The 23,768-nt window shown below is 35.3% G+C and overlaps 1 protein-coding gene across 1 annotated transcript; it reads left to right on the plus strand.

Annotated features, from left to right (window-relative positions):
• Positions 1-875: 875 nt before the first annotated feature.
• LOC110692626 lies at positions 876-23,288 on the plus strand. The gene is made up of 5 exons (XM_021869660.1): positions 876-1,102; positions 1,199-1,331; positions 8,538-9,057; positions 14,389-14,513; positions 22,759-23,288. Exons 1-5 carry the CDS (start codon positions 1,045-1,047, stop codon positions 22,868-22,870), a joined length of 948 nt encoding a protein of 315 aa, XP_021725352.1. The 5' UTR covers positions 876-1,044; the 3' UTR covers positions 22,871-23,288.
• Positions 23,289-23,768: the final 480 nt, after the last annotated feature.

Here is a 23,768-nt window from a genome sequence, read left to right on the forward strand (position 1 = left end):
CGCACCACGCACTAGCCTCGCGCCATTGCTATCCCAACCAGCTAGCCTATGCACGCAAGGCCTAGCATGCGTGCTCGGCGACGCTGCCAGGCATCCTCGCACTAGCATGCATCAGCCAGTGCCAAGCACTGCCCTGCTTGGTGCGAGGCATGCACACACGCACATGCACATGCGTCAGTGCCTAGCATTGCGATGGTGCCTAGGCATCATGCTAGGGCTGCGATAGCGCGCCTAAGCATGATGCTAAGGCTGCGACAGTGCTCATGTGCACCCAGGCTATCATGCTGCTAGCTGCGATGGGCTGCCTGGTGCTTGTGGGGCTTGCGATAGCTACCATGCGCACCTAGGCACCCATGCTAGCATGCTGCTAGCTTGCGATGGGCTGCCTGGGCACGCCTAGACTGCGATAGTCCCCAGCACACCATGGTGCGCCTAGCACACACATGGTGCACCTAGGCTTGCGACGAGCTAGCCTAACCTAGCTACGGCTACGCTCATACTTGTTGCTTGTGATTTTGCGACGCTCGGTCTCGAGGCCCTAGGCTCGATTTCCGACGTCTGTATTCGTAAAACTCTATAGACTCATTAAATCCTTTTGGATTAATTCGTCGTCTCGGATCGGTGATTCGATTGGGTTCGACCCGAAGGATTCAGTTAAGATCAAGTTGTAATATCAATTATACCTCGATATTACTGTTCGGAAGCGACCTCCACCTAGGCATTCATTTTCATAATTTTTTCTCATTACGAAATTAAATATATTTAGCGATAAAAAATTGCACATAAAACAATAATCGGATATAAATTTATTTTTTTTGCTCTAGTCTAAACTTATTTTTTTATAAAGAAAGTAAAAATAAGTTAAATTAAACAAGACCCTACTCCGTACTACTTTTCCCGATTTCCGCCAAGACTCGGCCAGCAAACATCTTTGAAAACCCCAATAGATCGACTCTCAGTCTCCATCTCTCCGATTTTCCATGGCTCTCCCGCCGTTGTGTCCCTAACTTCGGACATCATATCTCTTCTTCTTGTTCTACAATCATGAACTTCAAACTTCTCTCTCCTCTAAGAAACCGTCTTCACACTCTTCTCCGCTCAGGTAATTTTTCATAATTCCGTGCAATGAAGTGTGAATTCTTATTAGTTTGTCTTTTGTGTGCAATAACTGTGGAGAATTTTGAATCGCATGTTGCAGATGTTGCTTGGCCGCAACGGAGGTACTTGGGTACGGCTGCGACTGCGGCTCAAGAAATACTCAATAAGCGTAGAACTGGGAAAAGGATCCCTGCACATGAAAGAAAAGCAATGGTGGAAGCATATGTCAACAAGTAAGCCAAACGAATTATGCTCCTTTTTTCTCGCTGTTATTTTGATTGATCATTTCACTTTTATTGCCTCTTTAATTTGTTTTATGGGTGTGATTCAACAATGGGTGTTTTATAATGCTTGTATTTGTAAACCATTTAATTGTCGTTTTTTTTTTTTCAAATTTTTGTAAAGCTGTTGAAGAGTGTTTTGTTAGGTTGTTGTGATGGGGTTATTTGTAGTAATTGCTTGGTGATGGAGATGGTTAATTTTGAAGTTCGGTGTTATTGGATTAAATTACATTCACAAAGTGGAAAGAATCATCATTGATAAAATTTCAGCTTTGAAGTGTATAGAATTGATAAGATGTCTTGGTTCTGTACTTGTTTGTCTGGTAGCCTAATATATAATTATCAGTTTCCCGATAGTTAAGAAGAGTAGAAGACCAAGACAATTAATCGTATCAGTTTGATTCTTTGATTATAATGGTCATAACCCTATTAGGAGATTCATCAGTCAACTAGGTATGAGATGTGGATGTAGTGCGTCTAGTTGGGTTGTGTATAATATCATTGCTGGAGGATAGTTGAAGTTCAAAAAGCAAGATTCTTCATTATTAGAAGCTTGAAAGTCTATTAGGATGTATGTGCTAGGAATGGATAGTAAATTACTCCAGAGTGGAGTCTAAAAGGATGATCCTCGTTACACTAATCCTTATACTCCAAACATTACTAAAGGAGAAGAAGATGCCAACAGAAGGTCTGTAATTGAGTCAATAGGTTGACTTGAAAAAAATACAAAATAATGCTTTTCTTCAAGTGGAGTGATTGGTCCAGAGCAGAATCCCTGTCAGGCCTAGTGCTTTTATCTGGTATCTCTAGAAGTCTTAGATTCTTTATTTTTTTTTATTTTTTAATCTCACTCCATATCCTCCATTTGGTCTCAGGCTTTCCTGTAACACAACATTAATCTTGGTATTATTTTTTTTAATTTATAGATGGAAACTATGATGGGATGGCAGTTTCTTGATAAAAGGAAAAAAAGGTGCCTCTTGTTTGTGTGAATAGTCCTTATTCTTTGTGACAGTGGGCATGATTTTCATTGTTTAAAAGACTTGTTGTTTTGTACCCCACACCACTGCTAAAGGGAAACAAAGCAAAGAAAGACGATGGATCTCATACACTTGGGCTGAATGGCTTCTTATCGCCCCCAATGTCGGTCTCTTGTTCCTTTATTTTTTTTATTTTTATTTTTTTATCTTAGGAAAACAGGCATTTTAAAGATGGAAGTTACCTATCATAAACTGAATTTTAAGTTGATTTGTTGAAGGGTGAATTTTAAGATAAGTTGTTCAATGGTGATTATTCTTCCATTAGGCTTTTGTCATCCTGTGTATTATATTAAGAACTAGTAAGATGCTTCAGTTGAAATAGTATACTTTTCTCCAAATATTAAGGCTAACATGGTTTTCTACAAGCAACTCAAGATTAGTAGTAATTTTTGTCTGAATTAATCCACTAATTCAAATAGTATCAACTCCTTCAATCTTTCTCCTTGTTTATGTCAAGCTTTGTTATGATCTGTTCTTGAATAGCGTACTCTATTCAGTATATTAATGTGTTTCAGCTCTAAGCATTTGAAAGCACACTTCATATTGAGATAGTAAAGTCCTTAGAAGTAAACACAAAAGTATCTAGAATTATAGTGAACTTCAATACACACGGATTAACTTTGACTTAGGGGGCGTTTGGTATGGGGGGTAATCAGAAAGAGGAAAGAGAATGGACAAAAATTGAAATTGTTGCTTATGATGCCATTTTTATCGTAACCTTTCCCCTCTCATTTTCATCAAACTCCTTTACTTTAATTCCATACCCCCATGGTATTTCCATTCCCTTCCTTTATGCCACTAATACACTACAAAAATTAAAGCTTTTTAGCAACTAAGTTTGGCAATAGATTTTTAAAACGTTGCTAAATAGCAACGAAAATAAATTTTTTCATTGCCTAATTAAAAGCGACATTTTATGCTTTACTTTTTTTAATAATTAATGGCTACGTGTTTTTGATTTGTTGTTGTTTAAAACAAATTGTGTTACTAGTTGTTACTAGATGACATCATATTTTTGTCTTGTTGTCATATAACAACAAACAATGGCAACTGATATTTTATTTGTATTGATTTAGAAACAAAGAAAGACAATGAATTTTTGAATCGTTGCCATTAGAAACGAGTCGTCTAAACAATTGTTGCTAGATGATAACATATTTTTATTTGTTGCCATTTACCAATGAATGACACGAAATTTTTATTTGTTGCCATTGGAGATTCTTATTATTTGTTGCTATAATGACATCAAATTCTAGTTTATTGCCATTGGAAACAAGTTGTGTTACAATTTGTTGTTAATTTATATGCAGGTCACTTTTAGCTATTATTAAGTATAATATTTTGGAGACACTCTTCTTATTATTTGTTGCTATTCTGACATCAAATAGAAACGGATTTCAATTCCGTCTCTAATTTAGAGACAAAATTTTCATTTTGTCCCTAATTCAGATTTTAGAATTCCGCCTCTAATATTTCGTCCACTTATTATCAATTATATGCATAAAAGTAAACAAATACTACTTGGTATAGTTGGTAAGAGTTTCACCATGTGACTTTGAGGTCAGAGGTTCGACACCTACCAACTGCGATTCTTGAGAGTGGGGATTCAAAGAGCCTTGTATGCAAAACCGAGCCGAGTTGACCCGAGTGAGGTTCGGGATTGGTAAATGGGTCAGGTTGAACCGAATAGCATGATTTGATGTTATTTTTAGGAACCAACATTAATAATCTGTACTTTTAGGAACCAACATTAATAATTTGTTGCTATTTTTAGGAACCAATATTTAAAATATGTTGGTAATTTTAGGAACCAACATTAATAATTTGTTGCTACTTTTAGCAACAACCCATGGTAATCTGTTGCCAAAGTTGGCAACGCATGCACCAAGAACAACAACCATCATAGAAACTGTATTTAAATGAATGCAATATTGCAACAAAAATTGTTGTGCAAATGGTAGCCAAAATCCCATGGCAACAAGTCTTTTAGCAACAACAAACTTTTGTTTCCAACCCGTTGCTAACTAGAGTCGGCAACGGATTTTTGGTGGCAACAAATTTTAGTTATTGCCATATTTACTTAATTTTGTAATGAATGCACCACCATAACATTACACAATCACCACCTTCACACTCGTGGGCACTGTCTCACCTCCACCTACACTAGTGTCGCCTGTAATCACTAACATTACACACTCGCAAAATTGCCCTTAGCCACCCCAAAACCACCCTCATTATAAACCATACCCCACCATTTAAAACACCCTAACCCATCATGCACTCTTTAGAAAACTACAATCCCTCAAAACCATGCCCCACCCACCCAAAATCCACTCCTACCCAACCTAAAAAAACTTTATAGCCTTGAAAAACCACATGTACCAATTGTAACCGCTAACACCCTTCTAAAAACCCACATCCCTAATGATTAGAAAAGAAAAATCAAGAGTATACTTTGGACGATTAATTATAGTTTTAAATAGTCAAATTCGACTATGAAAACTTCTAATCTAAGAATTTATGTTCAAATTTGACCTTTAATACCTTAGTTATAACCATGGTTGTGGTAATAACTAAAGAGAAGGGGTGGTGGAGCGATAGTTGGGAGGAGGGTGAGGTGGCAACACAACCGCAAGGAGGGAGGATTTTGATTGTTTTGGTAATTAATTTGGCCAAGTTTGACAAAAGAATAGACATAATGAGAATTAAAAATCTTAACACATCAAGGGCATGGCTATTATTTTGCCATTTTGTAACAAGAATTTGCAAAACAACTCCCGTTATAGATTATTAAATGGCTAAGTTCTACTATTTCACATCGTGTTTTGGAAAAAGCTAACTACAATGAGTTGTTGGGTAGAGGTAGTTTTGGAGGTAAACATATTGTTTCTTTATTTTTATAATACAAACACCCACATTAAATACCAATTTTCTAAAGCTGTTTTAATATGGTTTTGCTCAAGTCTTACGAACTTCACAAAATCTAGGGTGCTAATTAGATACAAATGGACCTAAACTAAAGGATTTGAACAAATGGGCAAATACTAAATCAAATTAGGAAACCTAGGTAGGGTGAATAAGCATATCATCTACTCATAAATTTTATCACAAAACTTTAAACATTTTAATCTCAAATACACCCACAAAAATATTAAAAACATTCCCTAAGGCTGTATATATAGGCACTAAATTATAGAATAAACTATCAAATAAGTCTGAGTAAGATAGTAAATAAACACTTATTAAATAGGACTCTTAAGAGTCTTAAAGATAATGAGATACTACTCCTTTCGTTGTAGAATAATTGACACGCTTCCTTATTCTAGTATGTATTATGAAAATTATAGCTGGGGACCATAAATTGAGTCGTTTAATGTAAAATAAAGTTAGTGGATTTAATTTATATTATTAAAAAAGGGACATGTGGGGTGAGAAAAGCTAGTGGGCCTGGAATAATATGGTAAAAATTTGATAATAGTGGTTCCTCGTCATTTATGGTAGTTTGTTAATTATTCTAGAATGACCAAAAAGAAGGAAGTGTGTCACTTATTTCGAAACGAAGGGACTTTCATTTTTCTACAAGTAAAATTTCCATCGCTAAGGGACTAGTAAAACTGCGTAGGGCTCCTAATAAAACATTAAGGGCTGTTTGGTTTGTTAAACTAAATTGGATTGAAAAAAAAAATCTCATACTAGGGAGGAATGGATCTAAATTCCATACTAATTTAAAGTTATTTGGTATATATGTTAAAGTAAGTGTTATATTTCATTATTGAAATGGAATGTGAATCTTAGGGGGTGAGGTGGGGGTGAGATTCAAGTGGGATGGGACAGAGTTAGAACCTTTTCGATATTATGAGGTTCCATACCTAAAAAGCCTAACCAAACAATAAAATAAAGGAAAAATACATTTTAATAATCCAACTATGGGCGATTTACTACTAATAATCCCAACTAAGGTTTATTATCTAATAATCCCAACTATGGGGTCAATTTGCCTCTAATAGTTTCAATGACCGGTAACCTACTAAAAGGGTAAACTTTTTTTTTTAAAAAAAAAAAATAAAAAAAAGTGTCAACATGTAATTGCTCCAAAATAAAAAAAAAAAACTTTAAATGATTTAAAAAAAAAAATAAAAAAAAAATGTGTCAACATGTAATTGCTCCAAAATAAAAAAAAACTTTAAAAGAAAAAGAAACCCCAAAACTCATTTTCTGCCACCCCATGGTTGGGATATTAGATAATAAACCCTAGTTGGGATTATTAGAAGTAAATCGCTAATAGTTGGAATTATTAAAGTGTATTTTTCCTGAAATGAATGGAATGGATTTAAATCCATTCTGACCCATTCCAACAAATTAAATCAAATGACTCTTAAAAAGATATGACTTACGAGGACTAAGCTTGGTAATTTCCTTGCACGCCAAGTGTCATATACTACCTAATTACTCATGTATCAAAATAGCCGTCTTACCAATACATCTACCATCTCTCTCTTTTTATTTTATTTTATTTTTATTTTTTTATTTTTTAATTTTTTTGGCATTTAATACATCTAACCTAAAACAACCACAAATAGGCAATTCATAAATGGTTTTGACTTTGAGGGTTGACCCTTGCTACTCAAATACACATCGAACTCCCCTTCTTTAAAATTGATTCGTCCACGAATCATGCTAAAATCTTTAACATAAAATACACCCAAATTTCATCAACTTCCTTCATTGTGTCACTGTAATTCATGAAACTCAATGAATCCTCAATGACGAACAAAGGTCGATTCTTCAACTTCAAATGTTGTCCCAATCTTGTCTTTCATAGGAATCAAGTTTATGTGGCATGGTTGATTTTCAAACTAGTAATAATTAACTTGAAATGTTGCTCCCTTTCTAGTAGTAATTAACTCGAGGGTTTATTATCATACATCCAACTATCATCACCACTCTTGGGATGACACTCGATATTGTTTCCCTCCAAGTATTGCCTTTTTTTTTTTTTTTTTTTATTTTTTAAATTTTATCACAACTACAAAATGGTAGTTGGGCGATTAAGCATCTCATCTACTCTCATAAGTTTTATCACAAAATTGTAAACTTTATTAACCTTAACCTCACTCACACAAATAAGATAAGATCCTAAGACCATTTATATAGGCAATATAAATAATAGAATAATCTAGAAAAGAGATCTAGGTTATATAGAAAATAAACACCTAATTGGACTAGGACTCTTCACGATAATAAATTACTACTTCCTCTTTTTTTTTTTTTTTTTTTTTTTTTTTTAGTTGACACGTTTTGACTCTAACCTTATTCACACACTTTCCTTTGATTATATTTTGTGATTTATACGTAATGAAATATATAGTGATGTGGAATCTTGTTACATTCGTCACGTTATATATTTTCAAAATTGCAACTTCTTACAATTTTAGCTTTTTGGTAATTAAAAATGGTATGACTTATTCTGCACGTAAAATCCACTCTTTAAGGGACTAGTAAAACTGTATAGGACTCTGGATAAAATATTAAAATGGTATGACTTATTGTAATGGAACTAAGATTAAGCTCGGTATAACCCACCTAACTACCCCTGTATCACCACATATTGACAACTCGTAAATGGTGTTGACATTGAGGGTTGACCTATGCTACTCAAATAAATACTCATCAAATTTTGACAACTTCTTCTTCTAGGAATAACATCAAATTACAAAAACCAAATACTGTACTATAACAAATTGCTACTATAATATGCTAACAATTACATTTGCTAAACAAACTCCTATTCATACATGTTACTCACTTACAAAAAACTATAGCTGAACTAAAATAACAATTTAACAAATTTGAAATTAGCTGCTAGTTGACTGTATTCTAATCCTAAATGATAGTTGTCATCTATAAACTTTATGATCAATATGAATTCAAGTTTATCTGACTGTTTTGGTACATATTATGCCGTATAGTGATTATTCTGTGTTAATCCTGCATTTCCCATATGATGTTTTTTTTTTTTTTTTTTTTTTTTTTTTTTTCTTATATTTGGAATTATACCTTATAAGGGTAGTTGGCATGCTAGTCATGGAGTAAAATTTTTAGATCACTTTTGTTGCAGATACAGGGTGATGAATTCCGGAAAATTCCCAACAACCAAAAATGTTACTAATCAAATTGGCGGCTCTCACTATAAAACTAAGGTTATTATTCAGGAGTTGGAATACAAATCCAAGTTACCTACTGTGGCCAGTGCTGCTGATAAACTAACTATACTGCAAAAAGCTCAACCATATCAGTTTTCTGAAGTTAAAGCTATTGTTGACTGTAAACTGTCTGGCAAGGACAAGAGGAATACTGTTGTGGATGACGGTACTTCAGCAGAATGTTATTTGAGCTACGAAATTGATAAAATCAGTGACCAGAAGATGATTGATATGTCAACTTTGAACAAGAACCATGAGATAACAGCAGAATATGAATCTGGTAGTGAGAAAAAGGTTTGGGGAGAGCATGGCAGAGCATCTGCAGATATGGACACTAGTGAAAATAGTAGAATTCTGGAAAGCTGCATAGTGCCTGGTATATCAACTGTAATGGAGAGCACCTTGGCAAGTGAGACTCTAATTGCCATGTCAACGGTATGATCAAGTTGTGCTCTGAAATCCTCTTTGAATTTTACACACCCTAAAGTGCGTGCTGTAAGCACTCATTTAGCTATTGCCCCCATTTTTATTTTTAGTTTTAGTTTTACTTTCTTTTTTATTTAATTTTTTTATTTTTTAATTGTAGATATTTCAAAATGGTTAGGGATGGATTGAGTATTTTGTTCATTCATAAATCAAACTAGTTGAAAGTTCGTGCCCCCACTGTACCTCGTAAACCAACCCCACCCCAAGCTAGCCCTGAAACAGTTGTTGTTAAGAGCTTGGGATTGATTTCGAAGGTGGGTGAAGGGTTATGGTCGGTTTCTGGGTTGGGGAAAGGGAGGAGGGCCGGTTTCGGTGGTGTGGGAAGGGAGGGAACGCCGATTTTGGCGGTGTAGGAAGGGAGGGGGTCCATTTAGGGGGTTGAGTTAGGGAGGGTAATGGTATCTAGGCGGCGTTGTGAGGGGCAATGGTGGTTTTTCGAGGTGGCGGGTTGGGGGCCGATTTCCGGTGTAAGCGGTGGTTCGGTGGCGAAAATTGGTGGCAAGGGGCTGGGGAGGGGTTGTTCGTGGGTAGGCTGGGGAGAAGGGCCACCAACCTTGGTGGTTTGGATTTTTTTTAACTTTTTTCGTTTTTTTTTAACTTTTTTATTTTTTATTTTTAATTTTTTGGACCTATCACGTGGTGACACGTGTTAGTTACCTAGAATCAAAGGTTGTTGACTTTTGTTAGCCGGTTTGGGATTGAAGAAAGAAAACGCAGGTGAAAGTTGAGATTATCAAAATTTGGGATTATTTAAAATAAATTGAGCAAAGTTGAGATTATTAAAGTGAATTTTTCCTTTATTTTAATGTAATTTATGATGCGACCTTGTTCGTTAGGGTTATGTGTTAAATGTTATTAAAAATAAATTTAATTTTAAATATGTTATGTCATCCGTAGAATCATCTTTTATGTAAAAATATAATTTTTTTTTGTGTTTAAATAATTTAAATCCTAAAACATTATTCTTTGTTTTTTACATTTAAAATTAAATTTATCAAATCTCATTCCTTAATTTTGCTTACGTGGTGATTATATTTTTATTTTATTCTAAAATAAAATACAAATATTGGTTAACATAAGGCATAATCTTACGATAAAAAAATATAATAATGAGATCAATTATTAACTATAAAGATTAGTTTTATAAATATTAGTTTTATAAATATGTTTTTTTAGGATTAATTTTGTTCAAATTAATTTTTTTTAAAAATTATAATCCTACATGGTACTTTTTGTGGCGCTACATGACGTTTTTTTAATAAATCATAATCTTACGTGGCGCTCTAATTTTTTATAAAAATCAAAATCCTATGTGGCATTCTAAAATCTTGAGGAAAAACTCCCCTTTATATATATATATATATATATATATATATATATATATATATATATACTCCCTCCGTTAATTTTTATTTGCAACTTTTGCCATTTTAGTCCGCTAACTATTATGTGCAACTTTCTATTTTCTTTCTATTTTTTGTAAACAAAAACCCTGAAAATTACAAATTTACCCTTACTTAAAAATTCAGATTTTCTTAATTTTACCCTTATCTTATTTTAATCACAATAACCTTTTTTATCTAATCTAAAATTATTAATCTAATTCTACCCCATTTAATCATCTCCTAGTCTACCCACCACCTATTCATCTCTTTCTTCAACCTCTCTTCATCTCTTTCACCCGGTTCATCTCTTTCACCTTCAGCCTCTTCATCCCTCCTCCCTCACGAGTCACGACTACCGCCCCTCACACCACCATTCTCTCTCCTATTACTATAAGCTAGTCTCCCCTCACACCACCGCCCCTCACACCGCCATTAACCCACTCTCTTTCCTCTCAAATTTCTCTGTAAAACTAACCCATAAAAATGGGGTATACAGCTTCAAAGCTCGACAACGAAGCTATTGTATTTCTATTGTTAATTTTCCGTTTTATTGTTAATTTTTATTGTTGATTATTGTAGATCTACAATTTTGTATTTTTTTTTCGATTTTTTTTGGGTGATTTATCTTCGAATTGCTGGGTTTTTTTGGATTTTGTTCGATTTTTTTGGGTAAGGGTTTAGTGTGGTGAGTGGGTGGGTGGGTGGAGCTGCTGGATTTTTGGGTGGTCTGGGTTAGAGGTGGGTCTAGGGCGTGGGTTTTGGGTTTTATTGAAGGTGGTTGCTGTGGTGGTTTCGTGGGTGTTGGTTGCGGTGGGGTTGGTTGCGGACGGGTTTCGTGGACTGCAAGTTCGGACTGGTTTCGTGGGGTTGGTAGCGGTGGTGGTTTCGTGGGGGTGGTAGTGGTGTTGGTGAAGCCGGCGGTGGTGTTGGTGGAGGCGGCGGTGGTGTTGGCTGGTCTTGGTGGTGGCAGTGGGTGGTTGATTTCTTTAAACATTCTCTTTCCACCTTAATTACATACTCCTATAATATATTAATCTCCATTATACTTCCTCTAATATTTGCCCCTTAACTTTTGCCTCGTGAACCGTTATTTGCCCCAAAGTTGCAAATAAAAATTAACGGAGGGAGTATATATATATATATATATGTGTGTGTGTGTGTGTATTAGATTGTATGATTACTAGTGTATATTTTAAATCTATAATTGTAAATGTGTGGAGTGTCATTTGAGGTAGTAATCTTTAGCAAGGGATCAGGTCCTCGGTGGTGACGTCATATGCACGCAAGGCCACGACAATTGCTACTCTAATAATTAGATGGTCGCTTTATTAATTACATTTAAATAATTTCTATTTAGTTAATTAGTTCATAATTCAATAATTCTGTTATTAAGGGAATCTAAGTTTGTTAGGGGAAAGAGTGTAGAATGGAAGCTTGTAGAAGCTCTAAATAATATAAATATAGGTGCATGGGTATAGAGTAGGATATCCAGAAAATTGTGTTGTTAAGCTTAGGCTTATTTTGGGAGATCATCCTTCTTCTCGAATTGAAGGAAACCACCATTGTTGAGCTGGTTAATAGCTAGCTTAACAAATATCCATTGTATTGTTTGGTTAATAGCTTCTCAATTGAAGGAAACCACCATTGTTGACCCGACCCGAAAATTTTACCCGAACCCGATCATGATCTGATTGTTTGAACCAGGTAAATTGGTGACCGGAGCCCGATATGACGCGACCTGAGATCACTTAAAACCAACCCGAGACCCGAGTTAACCTTAGGATTTGTGACCCAAACCCGAACATGACCCGACTTGAGATGACTTGACTCGAACATAACTCGTCAATTATTAACTTGAACCAAACCCGACCCAAACCCGAGATTGACCCAAACCCGTTTTGACCCGTTGAAACCTGAAATCAACTCGACCTGTTACTAACCCCTACTAACCCCACCTAGATTCAATTCGACCGGTTATTAATCCGACTCGAATTCAACCTGATCTGTTCTTAACCCAACCTAAACCACATTTAACCCAACCCGAATAGTAATGCAATTAACTTAAATTGGCTCAAACCGAGCTAACTCGACTCAAACACTCAAATTGACAAATCTACCTTAAACATTGCTTACACATAGATTCCTTAAATCTACTTTCCCACACAACACACATATCTTAACTCTTACTCCCTCCGTTTCGCATTAGTTGCAATAGTAGGCTTGGCTCATAGTTTAAGAAAATTATAGACTAGGCTTATAGGCTTATAATATAAAGTATTGTTAGTAAGAGATAGAATTAATAATAAAAGTAGTGTGGGTGGGGTTGGTAGGAAAGAGAAATAATAAAATATCTGTGAAAGTGGGGTTAGTGGGAAACAGAAATTATAAAATAATGGTGAGTCCTTTCCAAATATAGCAATTAATATGAAACGGTCGAGAACGGAAAGTGTTGCAACTAATGTAAAACGGAGGGAGTATCTAATATAGCTAGTAGTCTAGTTTAGCACATTAATGCTTTAAATGTTTCCCTTAATGAAGCTAGTTAACCGAGAAGTATTGTAATCCGAATCATAAAGCTAATAATAAAGAATGGAGTATTTAATTGGCACAAAAAGATAAATGTGAACACCTTGTATTTGATTTATTAATGTTGTCATGTTTTAACTATGTACCACAGTACCAGACTATCCAAACTCATATTTGAACTTATATGAAAACCCGAATCAAACTCGACCTATTCAGGGTTCAAAAATGTAGCCGTATCATAACGTATCGGGCGAGTTGTAGCGGTTTTCAATTTTACCGAACCGAGATTTAGCGATCTAATGCAGGTTATTAAAATACAACACATTTTTGGACCGAATCGGCCGGTACACCTATATAGCTATGAATCGCCTGAGAAATTACATAATTTCTCGATTTTTTTTTCGACTTCATTGAAAAACAGAAAGTAAAGGAAAGAGAAAGAGGAGAGAGAGAGAGGCAGGAAGAGGAGAGAGAGAGAGGGGTGCTCTGATATTTTAGAGGGGTGTGGTTGGGAAGTGGGTATTGGACAAGTGTCATTATATATACCATTACTTTTTGCTTTTGACCTTTTGACTAAACAAGTTAACTCTTTATTTATGTTACCCATTACTTACAGTAGAAGACAATTTATTTTAGAGGAATTGAACTAATAATTGACAATAATTAAAATAAAACTAATTTTAATTATTACAAAATGATAAGAAAATTAATTTTTAAAATTTATGAGTTGTAATATTGATAAAACATATAAAACTATAAAACTAAAATTCGGTCTCCACATCCGCGATAACCGCATCAATTCTGTTACCGCGATAAGTTACCGTTATCGCGATCGTGACCGAAATCGTGCCCGAAACCGAATTTTCGAACCATGGACCTATTATTCACTCGATCCAAATGTAACCTGACCTGTTATTGACCCGACCAAACCCGATAAGATGTATGACCCGACGTGACCCGTCTCAAGAATGACCGAACCCGAACCCGACCCGCATAGGTTATGACATTAACCCGAATTCACTTGACCTGACCCACACTAACCTGACCCTAACCTGACCCGTTTACCCGAATTGATAGCTCTAATCCTTGCTTAGATCATGTACATTGTTTGAAATGTATTTATGTCCTATTAATTTAGTAATTACTGTGGTTGGGTGTGGTGGGATTATTGTACTTGTAAATCTTGATAGCTCATGACTTGTTCTGTCACCTTTTTTTTTTTTTTGTTTTTTTTTGTTTTTTAGGGTTTCCCCTTCCAAATAGTAGTTTTGATGATTGCAAATTAATTTAAAATGTGGTTTTCATGTAGAAAAATCCATAACTTTTCTTATTAAATCTCTTCCATGCTATTATCTTGCTCTGTTTTCAGGAGAATTCTGAAATTTTTGTAATGCCAAGTCATCGTATTGAAGCTCCTAAAACATCACAAAATGTGACGATAGGTAATCTAGACGAGGCATCTGCGCCAGCTTCAAAATGTGATAAACTCCCAAGGTAAGCTCATGCAATTTATAGTTTTTTGTTGTTGTTAGTCATGGAAGTGAATATAGGCCATTGCATTATGTACAGGTCATTCCGTAGAAAGCTCAGTAAAATATGATCTTTTCACATTTGTTACAGACTGTTATGTGTTACATTGTTGCCGCATTAGCTGTTTCTATCTATTTCTAAAACATTTATGGGCATTTATACCATTAAAATTTATATGCAATAAAAATTTGAACTTATTGTTTGGTGACTTTACAGTTTGTTTGGGTAATGTTAAGGGAAGGAAAAGAAAAGGAGGGAGGTGAAGGGGAGGGAAGGGAAGGGGAAGGAAGAATGATGAGTTTTCCTTCCAAATCTCTCCATTGTTGGATGGATCAATTTCCTAGAATTTAATTCCTCCATTTCTCTCCCCTCCATTTCCTTCAATCCAAACACACTCTAAGAGGCTTTTGGATGATGGTATCAGTTTTTTGAGGATACATTGGTTTGGTTATTTCTTAATCTGTTTACTTTTGTGCTTATATTGTGAACTGGCTGAACCCCTTCAGCTTGATTCAGTCTTCCAATTTCTTACTTTGATTCTTTCAGTGCTGCCAAATTTTATTTAGTAAGATAGCTTGTTGATAGGGTACTGAATATGCTTGTCATAATTGTTCCAGTGCTTATTTTTTTCTTTTCTTCCTTTGTTAATTTTTTTTTTTTTCAAAATTTCCTTTTTATTTTCCTCCGAGCATGTAGGTAGTGCAGTTGTAAGTCCTTTTACTAAATTGTTGACATCCATATGGCCTCTTGTAGCCATTTTAACATTATTTCAAAGGTAAGCTTTTGCAATAGTATGTACAAAAGGGGCCAAAAACTTTACTTGGAGATATTTGTCTATTATGCTGTAATTGTGGTGGGATAAATGTATAGTATTTTGCATGTTATTTCTTTCCACGTGATCAGTAGATGGTGAGACTCTGAGGTGTTTTGGATATTTGGTGTGGAATTTGCCCCATTAGTCTGCAATGTCTTAAAACTTTCTGATTCAAAAGTTTGTGGGTTAATTGCTGTAATTTAGTGATGGGTTGGGAAAATGCCAGAAATTTATGGAGTTTGATTTATAGTGGTTTTTGGCCATTTGGGCTGTTTGTATAATATCTGTGCCCATAGGTTAGAACTTGACAAGTTTATTGGCCTAAGTTTTTCGTGTGTGTAATTCTAAATTTGTTCAGGTGTATTGAAGGGGATAGTTTATCTATCTGTCTTGTACATTTATTCAAAGATGCAATTTAAATTTTTTCCCTACAACGAAATAATTATCATTTAAACATACATTTGTCTTGTATAATTTTTTATTTTCTCTTTTCCTTCTCATCAGACTAAGGAACTGAAAATACTGCCTCTTTCCATCCATTTCTTTAATTATAACCCTTTTGTTTTTGTTTTTTCTCATTATGGCATTTTATACACAATGAAGAATGCAGTCCTTCCCTCCCCCCATCTATCATTTTTTTTTTGGAGGGAGAGGGGGCGGGGGGGGGGGGGGGTTAGCAATAAATATCACAGTTTAATTCATTACGGCTCTTGCCCAATATGATAGGTTTGCTAGACTGCTAGTGTAAAAGAGAACCGCCTCTGTGTATAAGCCTAAAATTTTTCTTGCTCCCAATGGTATTTTGTTTGATTTTCTTTTTAAGATTGTAAGATTGGTTAATACTAAGGGAGTAAGAAGAAAGTTTGCAATTTTGTCGAGGAATGTCCAGAAGTGATTCAGGAGCTAGGGCATGTTCTAATCTCTTGGAAATAATTTTCTCCTCTTTAGTAACAATTTGCCCAAATCACCCAATTAGGATTTGATTAGGCACTGAAATTAGTGAAATACCATTTAGACCATGCTCTCCTCAACATATTAAAGTAATTTTGAGCAACAGGTTAATTTTAAAACATTTGCAAGGTGGTTTTTTAATTGATTTTCTTTATATTTTATATTTTTATTGTTTTTGAAGAATGTTAATGTAAAACCCATTTAGCTTTTTGGACCTTTTCGTATATTAAAAAAAAAAAAAAAAACCACAAGCTTCTTCAGCATTAAATAGGAAATTAATTAATACCATCTAATGAGCTCTTTTTACACCCTCTGCCCCTTTCACGATTGAGTTGGGTCAAGGGAATTGGTTAGCAACTCAGTGGCAGTGATGATGGGATCTAAGTGATTTCATCTAAAAAGTGATTTAGATCAAAGGAGAGGGAGTGAGGGGATGAGAGAGTTAGGGTTGTTTTGGGTTCTCATGGCCATGTGTGACTACAGTGTTGGCTAATGTTGTGGATGTTTCTTGTGTTACCAGTTGGCTGTGATTATGGTAGCGTGCGGTAAGGTCGAGATGAGGATCAATTAAAATATTGTGCAGTGGTGGTTATATATTCTTTTAACAGAGGAAGGAGAAGCAAAGATAGAGTCGTGACCATTTCAAACGGTCCAATTTACTTTCTGATTTTCATACATAAAGTTTGACCTTCTGGATCATAGCCCTGCTCGATAAAGCTAGTAAAGGACTTGAGTCGAGCTTGCTGGTTGAATCCCACCAAATTTTAACTGAGTTTTTCTCAAGAAACTTATTAGATTTATTGACATATCATTACTCCTTTAGGCCATAACTCTATATATTGTTAATTGAGCCCTTTCTGCTTTTTGTTTACATAGGAAACTTATGCTGCAACTTTTCTTTATATTGGAAATCTGAGACTGCACAAATTCTTATAAAAGGTTGTCAAAAAAAATACTACCTCCGTTTTTTATTAGTTGTGTCGTATTCCTTTTTGGGAAATTTCTTTTTAGTTGACACGTGCCTATTTTGGGTAACTTTTTATAATTAAATGTCAATTTTGCCTTCCTTTCTTTTCCCTCTTTCCATGACAGACCCACTCTATCTCTCTCCTCTCTCCTCCATAACCCACTATCTCAGTAGTATCTCTCTTCACATGAGTCAAATCCACTGCCATGGGTGACCCATTTTAGAGTCTCTCCTCCCTCACAGCCACTACCATGGGTGGACACATTTTAGTCTCTCTCCCTCACCGCCACCTCCATGGGTAAATGGCACCGTCGCCGCACCAGCTGTATGAGTTCCAATTTTTCAGCCACCGCCACAAGTCTTTTCCGCCAGAGTTCACTTGCCATTCCTGTCGCTGAGTTCTTTCTCTTCCATCGTCACCTCACTTCTCTCCTCTTACCCACTTCTTGTATAAGTCGGTGCATTTAGTGAGGATATTATGGAATTAGACATCAATTCACTGAATCTAAGAAATGAAAGTTGATGCCGACGTCGCCAGAGAAACCTCCATTAAAGAGATAAAATTAAGAATTTTATTTTTATTTTTATTTTATTTATTTATTTATTTTTTTAAATCTAACCATTATGAGGGTTGTTTATTGTTTGGGAAAAAAAAACTGAAGATGATGGGTTAAGTTTGCTGCAAATTAATGGTGATGGTGGATTGGTGGGTTAAGTGATGATGGTGGTGGTGGGGTTGAGTGATGGTGGTGGTGGTGGTGGGCTTGGTGATTGGTCGGTAAGTTTTCTAGTTTTCCAGATGTGGATGGAAGATATGGGTAGGCTCTGGCAAGTTAGAATAGTTAGTGGTGGGTGGGTTATAACTTTGCAAGGGTAGTTTTGTATTTTCTCTTTCCTTCTCATCTCTCCTTAATTTGTGTGCCAAAATCAAACGTTTCAACTAATAAGAAACGGAGAAAGTATATAATTGTCAGGCCAAATTACTAGCAGACACCTAGACAAGACACATGTGACGCCAGTACCAAGCCCACTCCTCTGTTTCCCTCTCCTCCACCTTCACCCCCTTTTTCTCTCCATGTATGGGTAGGAAGGTTGATCTGCTGGGAAAGAGAGGGAGAATTATGGTGTTGTGCTGAGTGATGTTGAGGAGGAGGAAGAATGATAAGGGGTAGTATGTGTAAAATCTGAAGAAGGTTTGGTCCCAAAGGATGGATCTAGATTGACAGATGTATTATTGTGTTATGTAGCGACTGTTTTACATACTACCATTGGAGCATCTTATTCATGGAGTTGAGCCAATACTTTTGAACTAAAACACCAAAATCATCAATTTATGTAGGACTTTTAGCTGGATTTTGTTGCAAAGACATCCATTTGTTGGATTTTCTGCTGGGTTGTTGCCAACGTGAGGTGGGTTAAATTTAGCTAAAAGTAGAGTAGTGATATTAGAACATTGCAATAATTGACGAGCAAATAAGAAATTGAATATGAACTTACTTTCTCTCATATTTTTACCTTTTGAGTTGCTTAGTAGAAGAGTTGAAGGTGAGGAAGGATCGGAGGGTGAGAAAAAGGAAAGGCATCGTAGTGGATAAAGTGATGATGACATGTAAAGCAAAAGAAAAGATTTGGTGGTCTATGGTTGAGGAGGACGAGTAAAGATTTCTGGTGGGCCCTTTAGATATTTGTCAAATATGTAGTAGGAGACAACTAGAAGTCAAGAATAGTACTGCATCACATTCAACTAGTAGTAAGGAATGGAATGTAGGGTATGTTATGTTTTTTACTCACATGTTTCTCCTCTCCTTTTTATCCCCTTACCACTCTTTTTAAAACTCTCTTAAATTTATTTGTTTACTCTTTTGTTTCTCACTTAACACACTTTATTTTTATTTTATTTATTTATTTATTTTTTCCAATCAATTATCTTGTTATGCTCTTGTTCCTTTTCAGACAATTCCTTATGACAATACATGTTAGTTGACCCCAAATAATTTTGAGACTAAGATTTTGTGGGAAATTTTATTTTTGAATTTGCTTGTTTAATTTTTTATTTATTTATTTATTTTTTTATAATGGTAAACAATTTTGGCTTAGTTGTGGTATTTTTATTGGTATTTATAACTTTTAGCTTAATAGTTATAATATTTTGAATAGCTATGATTTTCTTATTGATAGTTGTCGTTTTTAGGTATATAAATATGGTTTTTGATTTTATATTGACAGTTAATTATTATGACTTTCTAGTTACACATGGTATTTGTATATATACTTTATATGGATGTGAGTTTAGGATTGTTACTTATGATTATTTTTTGTTTTAGTTATGGTTTTGGTTTTGGATTATTGGTTATGAATTTATGATCTTGGGTTAATAGTTATGGAACTTGGGTGAATAAATTTAATTTTTGAGTTGATAAATAAGGATTTCTGATTAATAGATAAGGATTTTGGATTAATAGTTATGGTTTTTGGGTTAATAGTTACCGTTTTGTATTTATAATTATGGGCTTTGGGTAAATGGTTATACTTTCTTCATTTCAAATTAGATGAAACGTTTCTTTTATTACGTGTGACAATGCAAAATTCAATTGGAAATTTTTTTAATTATACTATTGTAGCTAAACCTTGAATTTTAGTTACGTAAAATAGAAATAAATAATTCCACCTTTCAGTGGTCTTCCCAAAACAATCCCACCTATTGATTTTTTCAAAACAATCCCACCTTTGCCCACAATCTTCCTCTAACGTTCCATTACCTGTTGGTGACCGATTTTTGTAAGTTATTTGCCGCGTGTTGCTATTTCATCGGTCTATTTCATTTTTAAAAAATTAAAAAAATTTAAAAATTAAAAAAAAAAAGAAAAAAAACACAACCCCAATTACCAACCAGTCAACCCTACCCCCACCCCTACGCTGCCAAGGGCCGAACGACCACCCTCTTTTCCAGCAACAACGCACCTTCTCCCCCCTTCACGCCCCAGGCACCCACTCTAACGCACCTACACAACTCACACACCCAACCAACAACAGCAACATCTTCGCACCAATGGTCACACCCCCCGCCGCCCCGGTCTGAACGACCACCCTTTCCCTTCCCCATCCCCATCCTACCCCGCCTTCCTCGTTAAGAAAGGGGAGTCCCGCCAGATCAATTTCAGATTTTAATCAATATTTAAAGGTATTATTCTCTAGAAATTCCATATTTTGTTTTAAGTTTTTCGTAGTATTTATTTTTTCGGTGTGCTTTGGGGGGGGGGGGTTCAGGGTGGCTAGGGGTTTTTAGGGGTGTTTTGTGGTGTTTTCGGGGTGTTTTGTGGGGTTTTCGGGGTGAGATGGGGTTTTCCGCTTGGTTATGAGCTGGAGCTGGGACTGGGGGTTCCGCGGTGGCAGGAGGTTGGGCTGGGGTTGCACCTCTAGCGGAGTGGAGGGTGGCAGCAGCAACAAGTTAGGTCTGGTGGTACTTCAGGTGGCAAGGGTTTTTGGGGGTGGTGGTTATGGTGGTTGCCATGGAAGGGGGATGGGGAAGTGGGAGGAGAGTGAATTTAAAAAAAAAAAAAAAAAAAAAACATCTAAACCTGTTTAACAGGTAGCGGGTGAAATGGATCTTTAAAAGAAGATCCATGTCAAGGGTGGGATTGTTTTGGAAAAATCGAGAGGTGGGATTGTTTTGGGAAGACCCAGCAAAGGTGAGATTATTTATTTCCATTTTTCCTTTTAATTAAGTACACATTGAAATTAATTTAACAAGATCTCACATGATTATGGTTTTTGTTTTTTAATCTATAAATGCTAGTCAAAGCAATGTTTGTAATAGTGTAAGTTAAAACTTGTCATACAATTTAAAACGGAAGAAGTATGTTTTAGATAATTGAATCTAGTTTTGGGTTTTTAATTATGATTTTCAGTTAATAATTATAAGTATAGTTTTGGATTATAAGTATGATATTTGTACATGTATTTCATTTTCTTCTTTTGGTTTATGTTTTTTGGTTAATAATTTTTGTTTTTTTTTTAATTAAAGTTGATATTATGTTTTTGAACTAATGTTTGAGCAAGCCCAGGTTCAGTAGTTATTAATTACCAAGTTTATCTAGGGCTATTAATGTTATTTCCAGTTGTTAGTGAAGGGTATCATGGTAATTTAATGGTAACAAAGAATATTGGGATTAGACCCAGCAATAGACGTCATTAGGTTGGAAGCGTTAACAATAGTTAATTGATGTTACCAGCCTCCGCGAAATCAGTAAAAGCTGCCTAATGCATTTCCATTGTTACACCATTGATTAATCTCTTTTGGACTTCAATCTCCTGGGTTAAATTGTTTCTTTTGTTGTTTATTTGGTGTTGAAATCGGGTTTTGCTTTTCGACCCCATTGAATTAATTGAATCGGGTTTTGCTTTTCAACCCCATTCGGGTTTTTTTACAACCCCATTGAATTAATCACCTCCGAACTTCCAATCTCCTGGGTTTTGCTTTTTTGTGTTCGTCGTCGCTTGTTTGGTGCTAGCATAGCCTTGAATTTGGACATTGTGGGTGGATGGGTTGAATTGGGCTCTTTAAAGGTAAGTGTTTCAACTGATATTTACTTATTACAATATGAGTTTTTGACATTGCGGTGGATATAGCCTTGAATTAGGCATTGTCTAACTTTTTATTACTGTATTTGCTCAATTGGGTTGAATATAAGATTAGATTTTGTAATTGGGTCGACTATAAGATTAGATTTTGTAATTGGTTTTGAATAACTAAATTAAATTTTGTAACTTTGACATTGTGGTGGATATAGCCTTGAATATGGGAATTGTTGAACTGTGTATTTGCTCAATTGGGTTGAATATAAGATTAAATTTTGTAATTGGTTTTGAATTAAATTAAATTTTGCAACTGGGTTTAAGTCCTGATGGTACTAACGACGTTTGTTTGCTCTGTCAAGTTCCTTTAGATGCCAGTTGGACAGTTGGCAAAGAAAATAGTTTTTTACTCTAATTTTGTACATTCCAATGCCTTTTATTTACAATAATGCCACTTGATAAACATGGGAAGTTTATTTAGGAGATAAATTTGGATTTTCCCCTAATGTTATTGGGGTACTATATACATTTTTAGGGTCAATAGTCATCAAGCATGTGTGACATTAACACGACATCAGCTGCTTGACCAAGACCTGCAAAAAGGACTGATGTATGCTGCAAATTTATGAATTTGATTGGGACTAGCTAGTTTGAGATAACAACGTAATAGAACTCGTCCTTTGGGATGTGATAGTCTACTATCCTGCCAACAAAAGATAATATATTGTTCTCCAAATATTAGTATCTCATTGGAGCCTTATAATTAGTCACTGTGCGATTTTTGGTATTTTCTCTGTAATATTGTTTTTCTACTGTGCTGTATCTTTCTGGATGGACTATTATACAATGAGTTATGTTCGTTGAGATTTGACATAATAATGGCTGAAATTATATTTTTCTAGGGTAACTACCACAAAGAAGCATGATGTAGTTGAGGAATCGCAGCAGTCATCATTATGGGGCAGCCTGAAGTTCTTCGCAAGCAATGTTATTAGCAGGTGGCGAAAAACATGAATTATGTTCTTGATAGAGAGAATGACAAGATTGTATAGAGAGAGCTAACATGTGTCAGGAACAGCAAGTACTTGTGATGCGTCTATTATGATTTGTTTAAAGATTGTCACGGCATCCATGATAAATCTGTAGAGGCGGAAGTGCACTTACTGGTTTTTTTTGTACCAGTCAAGTTAGAAAGAGAACCAGACAAATCGTTCCATATTCATCATCTTTTTGAAAGAGCAATTCTTTTTAGCAGGAACAAATGGATCAATTGTTAGTGATTTTGGATTATAGGTCAAACAAGTTAGGAGGGTAATTGTTGTAAAGACTTGTTTTAATTTTTTGTTCATTTATTGATCCTAGAATTCAAGATTGGTGATTTAAGTTATCATTCTCAATCGTGCGAGGCGCAATAAATTTTTCCCCAGCCCAACTCCCTCACTATTTTTTTTTTTTTTTTTTGGACATGTGCTTAATGATATCTAAAAGAAATTATTACAAGACATTAAGCTATAATTTGTCATAGTAGCTAGGATATGTGCCTTATCCACCTTGATCATCTGGACTTTGTGGATACTATACCTTTTAAAGGACCACAAATGTGATCCAATGTCCATTGTAAACCGAAATCTATAGCTTGTCTTTCCTAGGCATCCCATCGCTAGTGAGTCCATAAAAATTGTAATTGCCTACACTAATCGTTGAGCTGCCTATAGCAGTCCTTTGATACAAGTATTCATCTCTGCATGTAAAGTTGAAATAGCTAAGCCATGGTATGCACATCCCAAGTTCCATAAGTACAATTAACAGAAACATAAGCACAACATCCCATCCCAAATCTACGTGTGGTTATTCCACAAGCCGTCAATTAGGATAATTGTAGGAAAGAGAAATCTAGTAACACAAACAACTG

This window comes from Chenopodium quinoa, unplaced genomic scaffold (assembly GCF_001683475.1).
Source record: "Chenopodium quinoa cultivar QQ74 unplaced genomic scaffold, ASM168347v1, whole genome shotgun sequence".
NCBI lineage: Eukaryota > Viridiplantae > Streptophyta > Magnoliopsida > Caryophyllales > Amaranthaceae > Chenopodium > Chenopodium quinoa.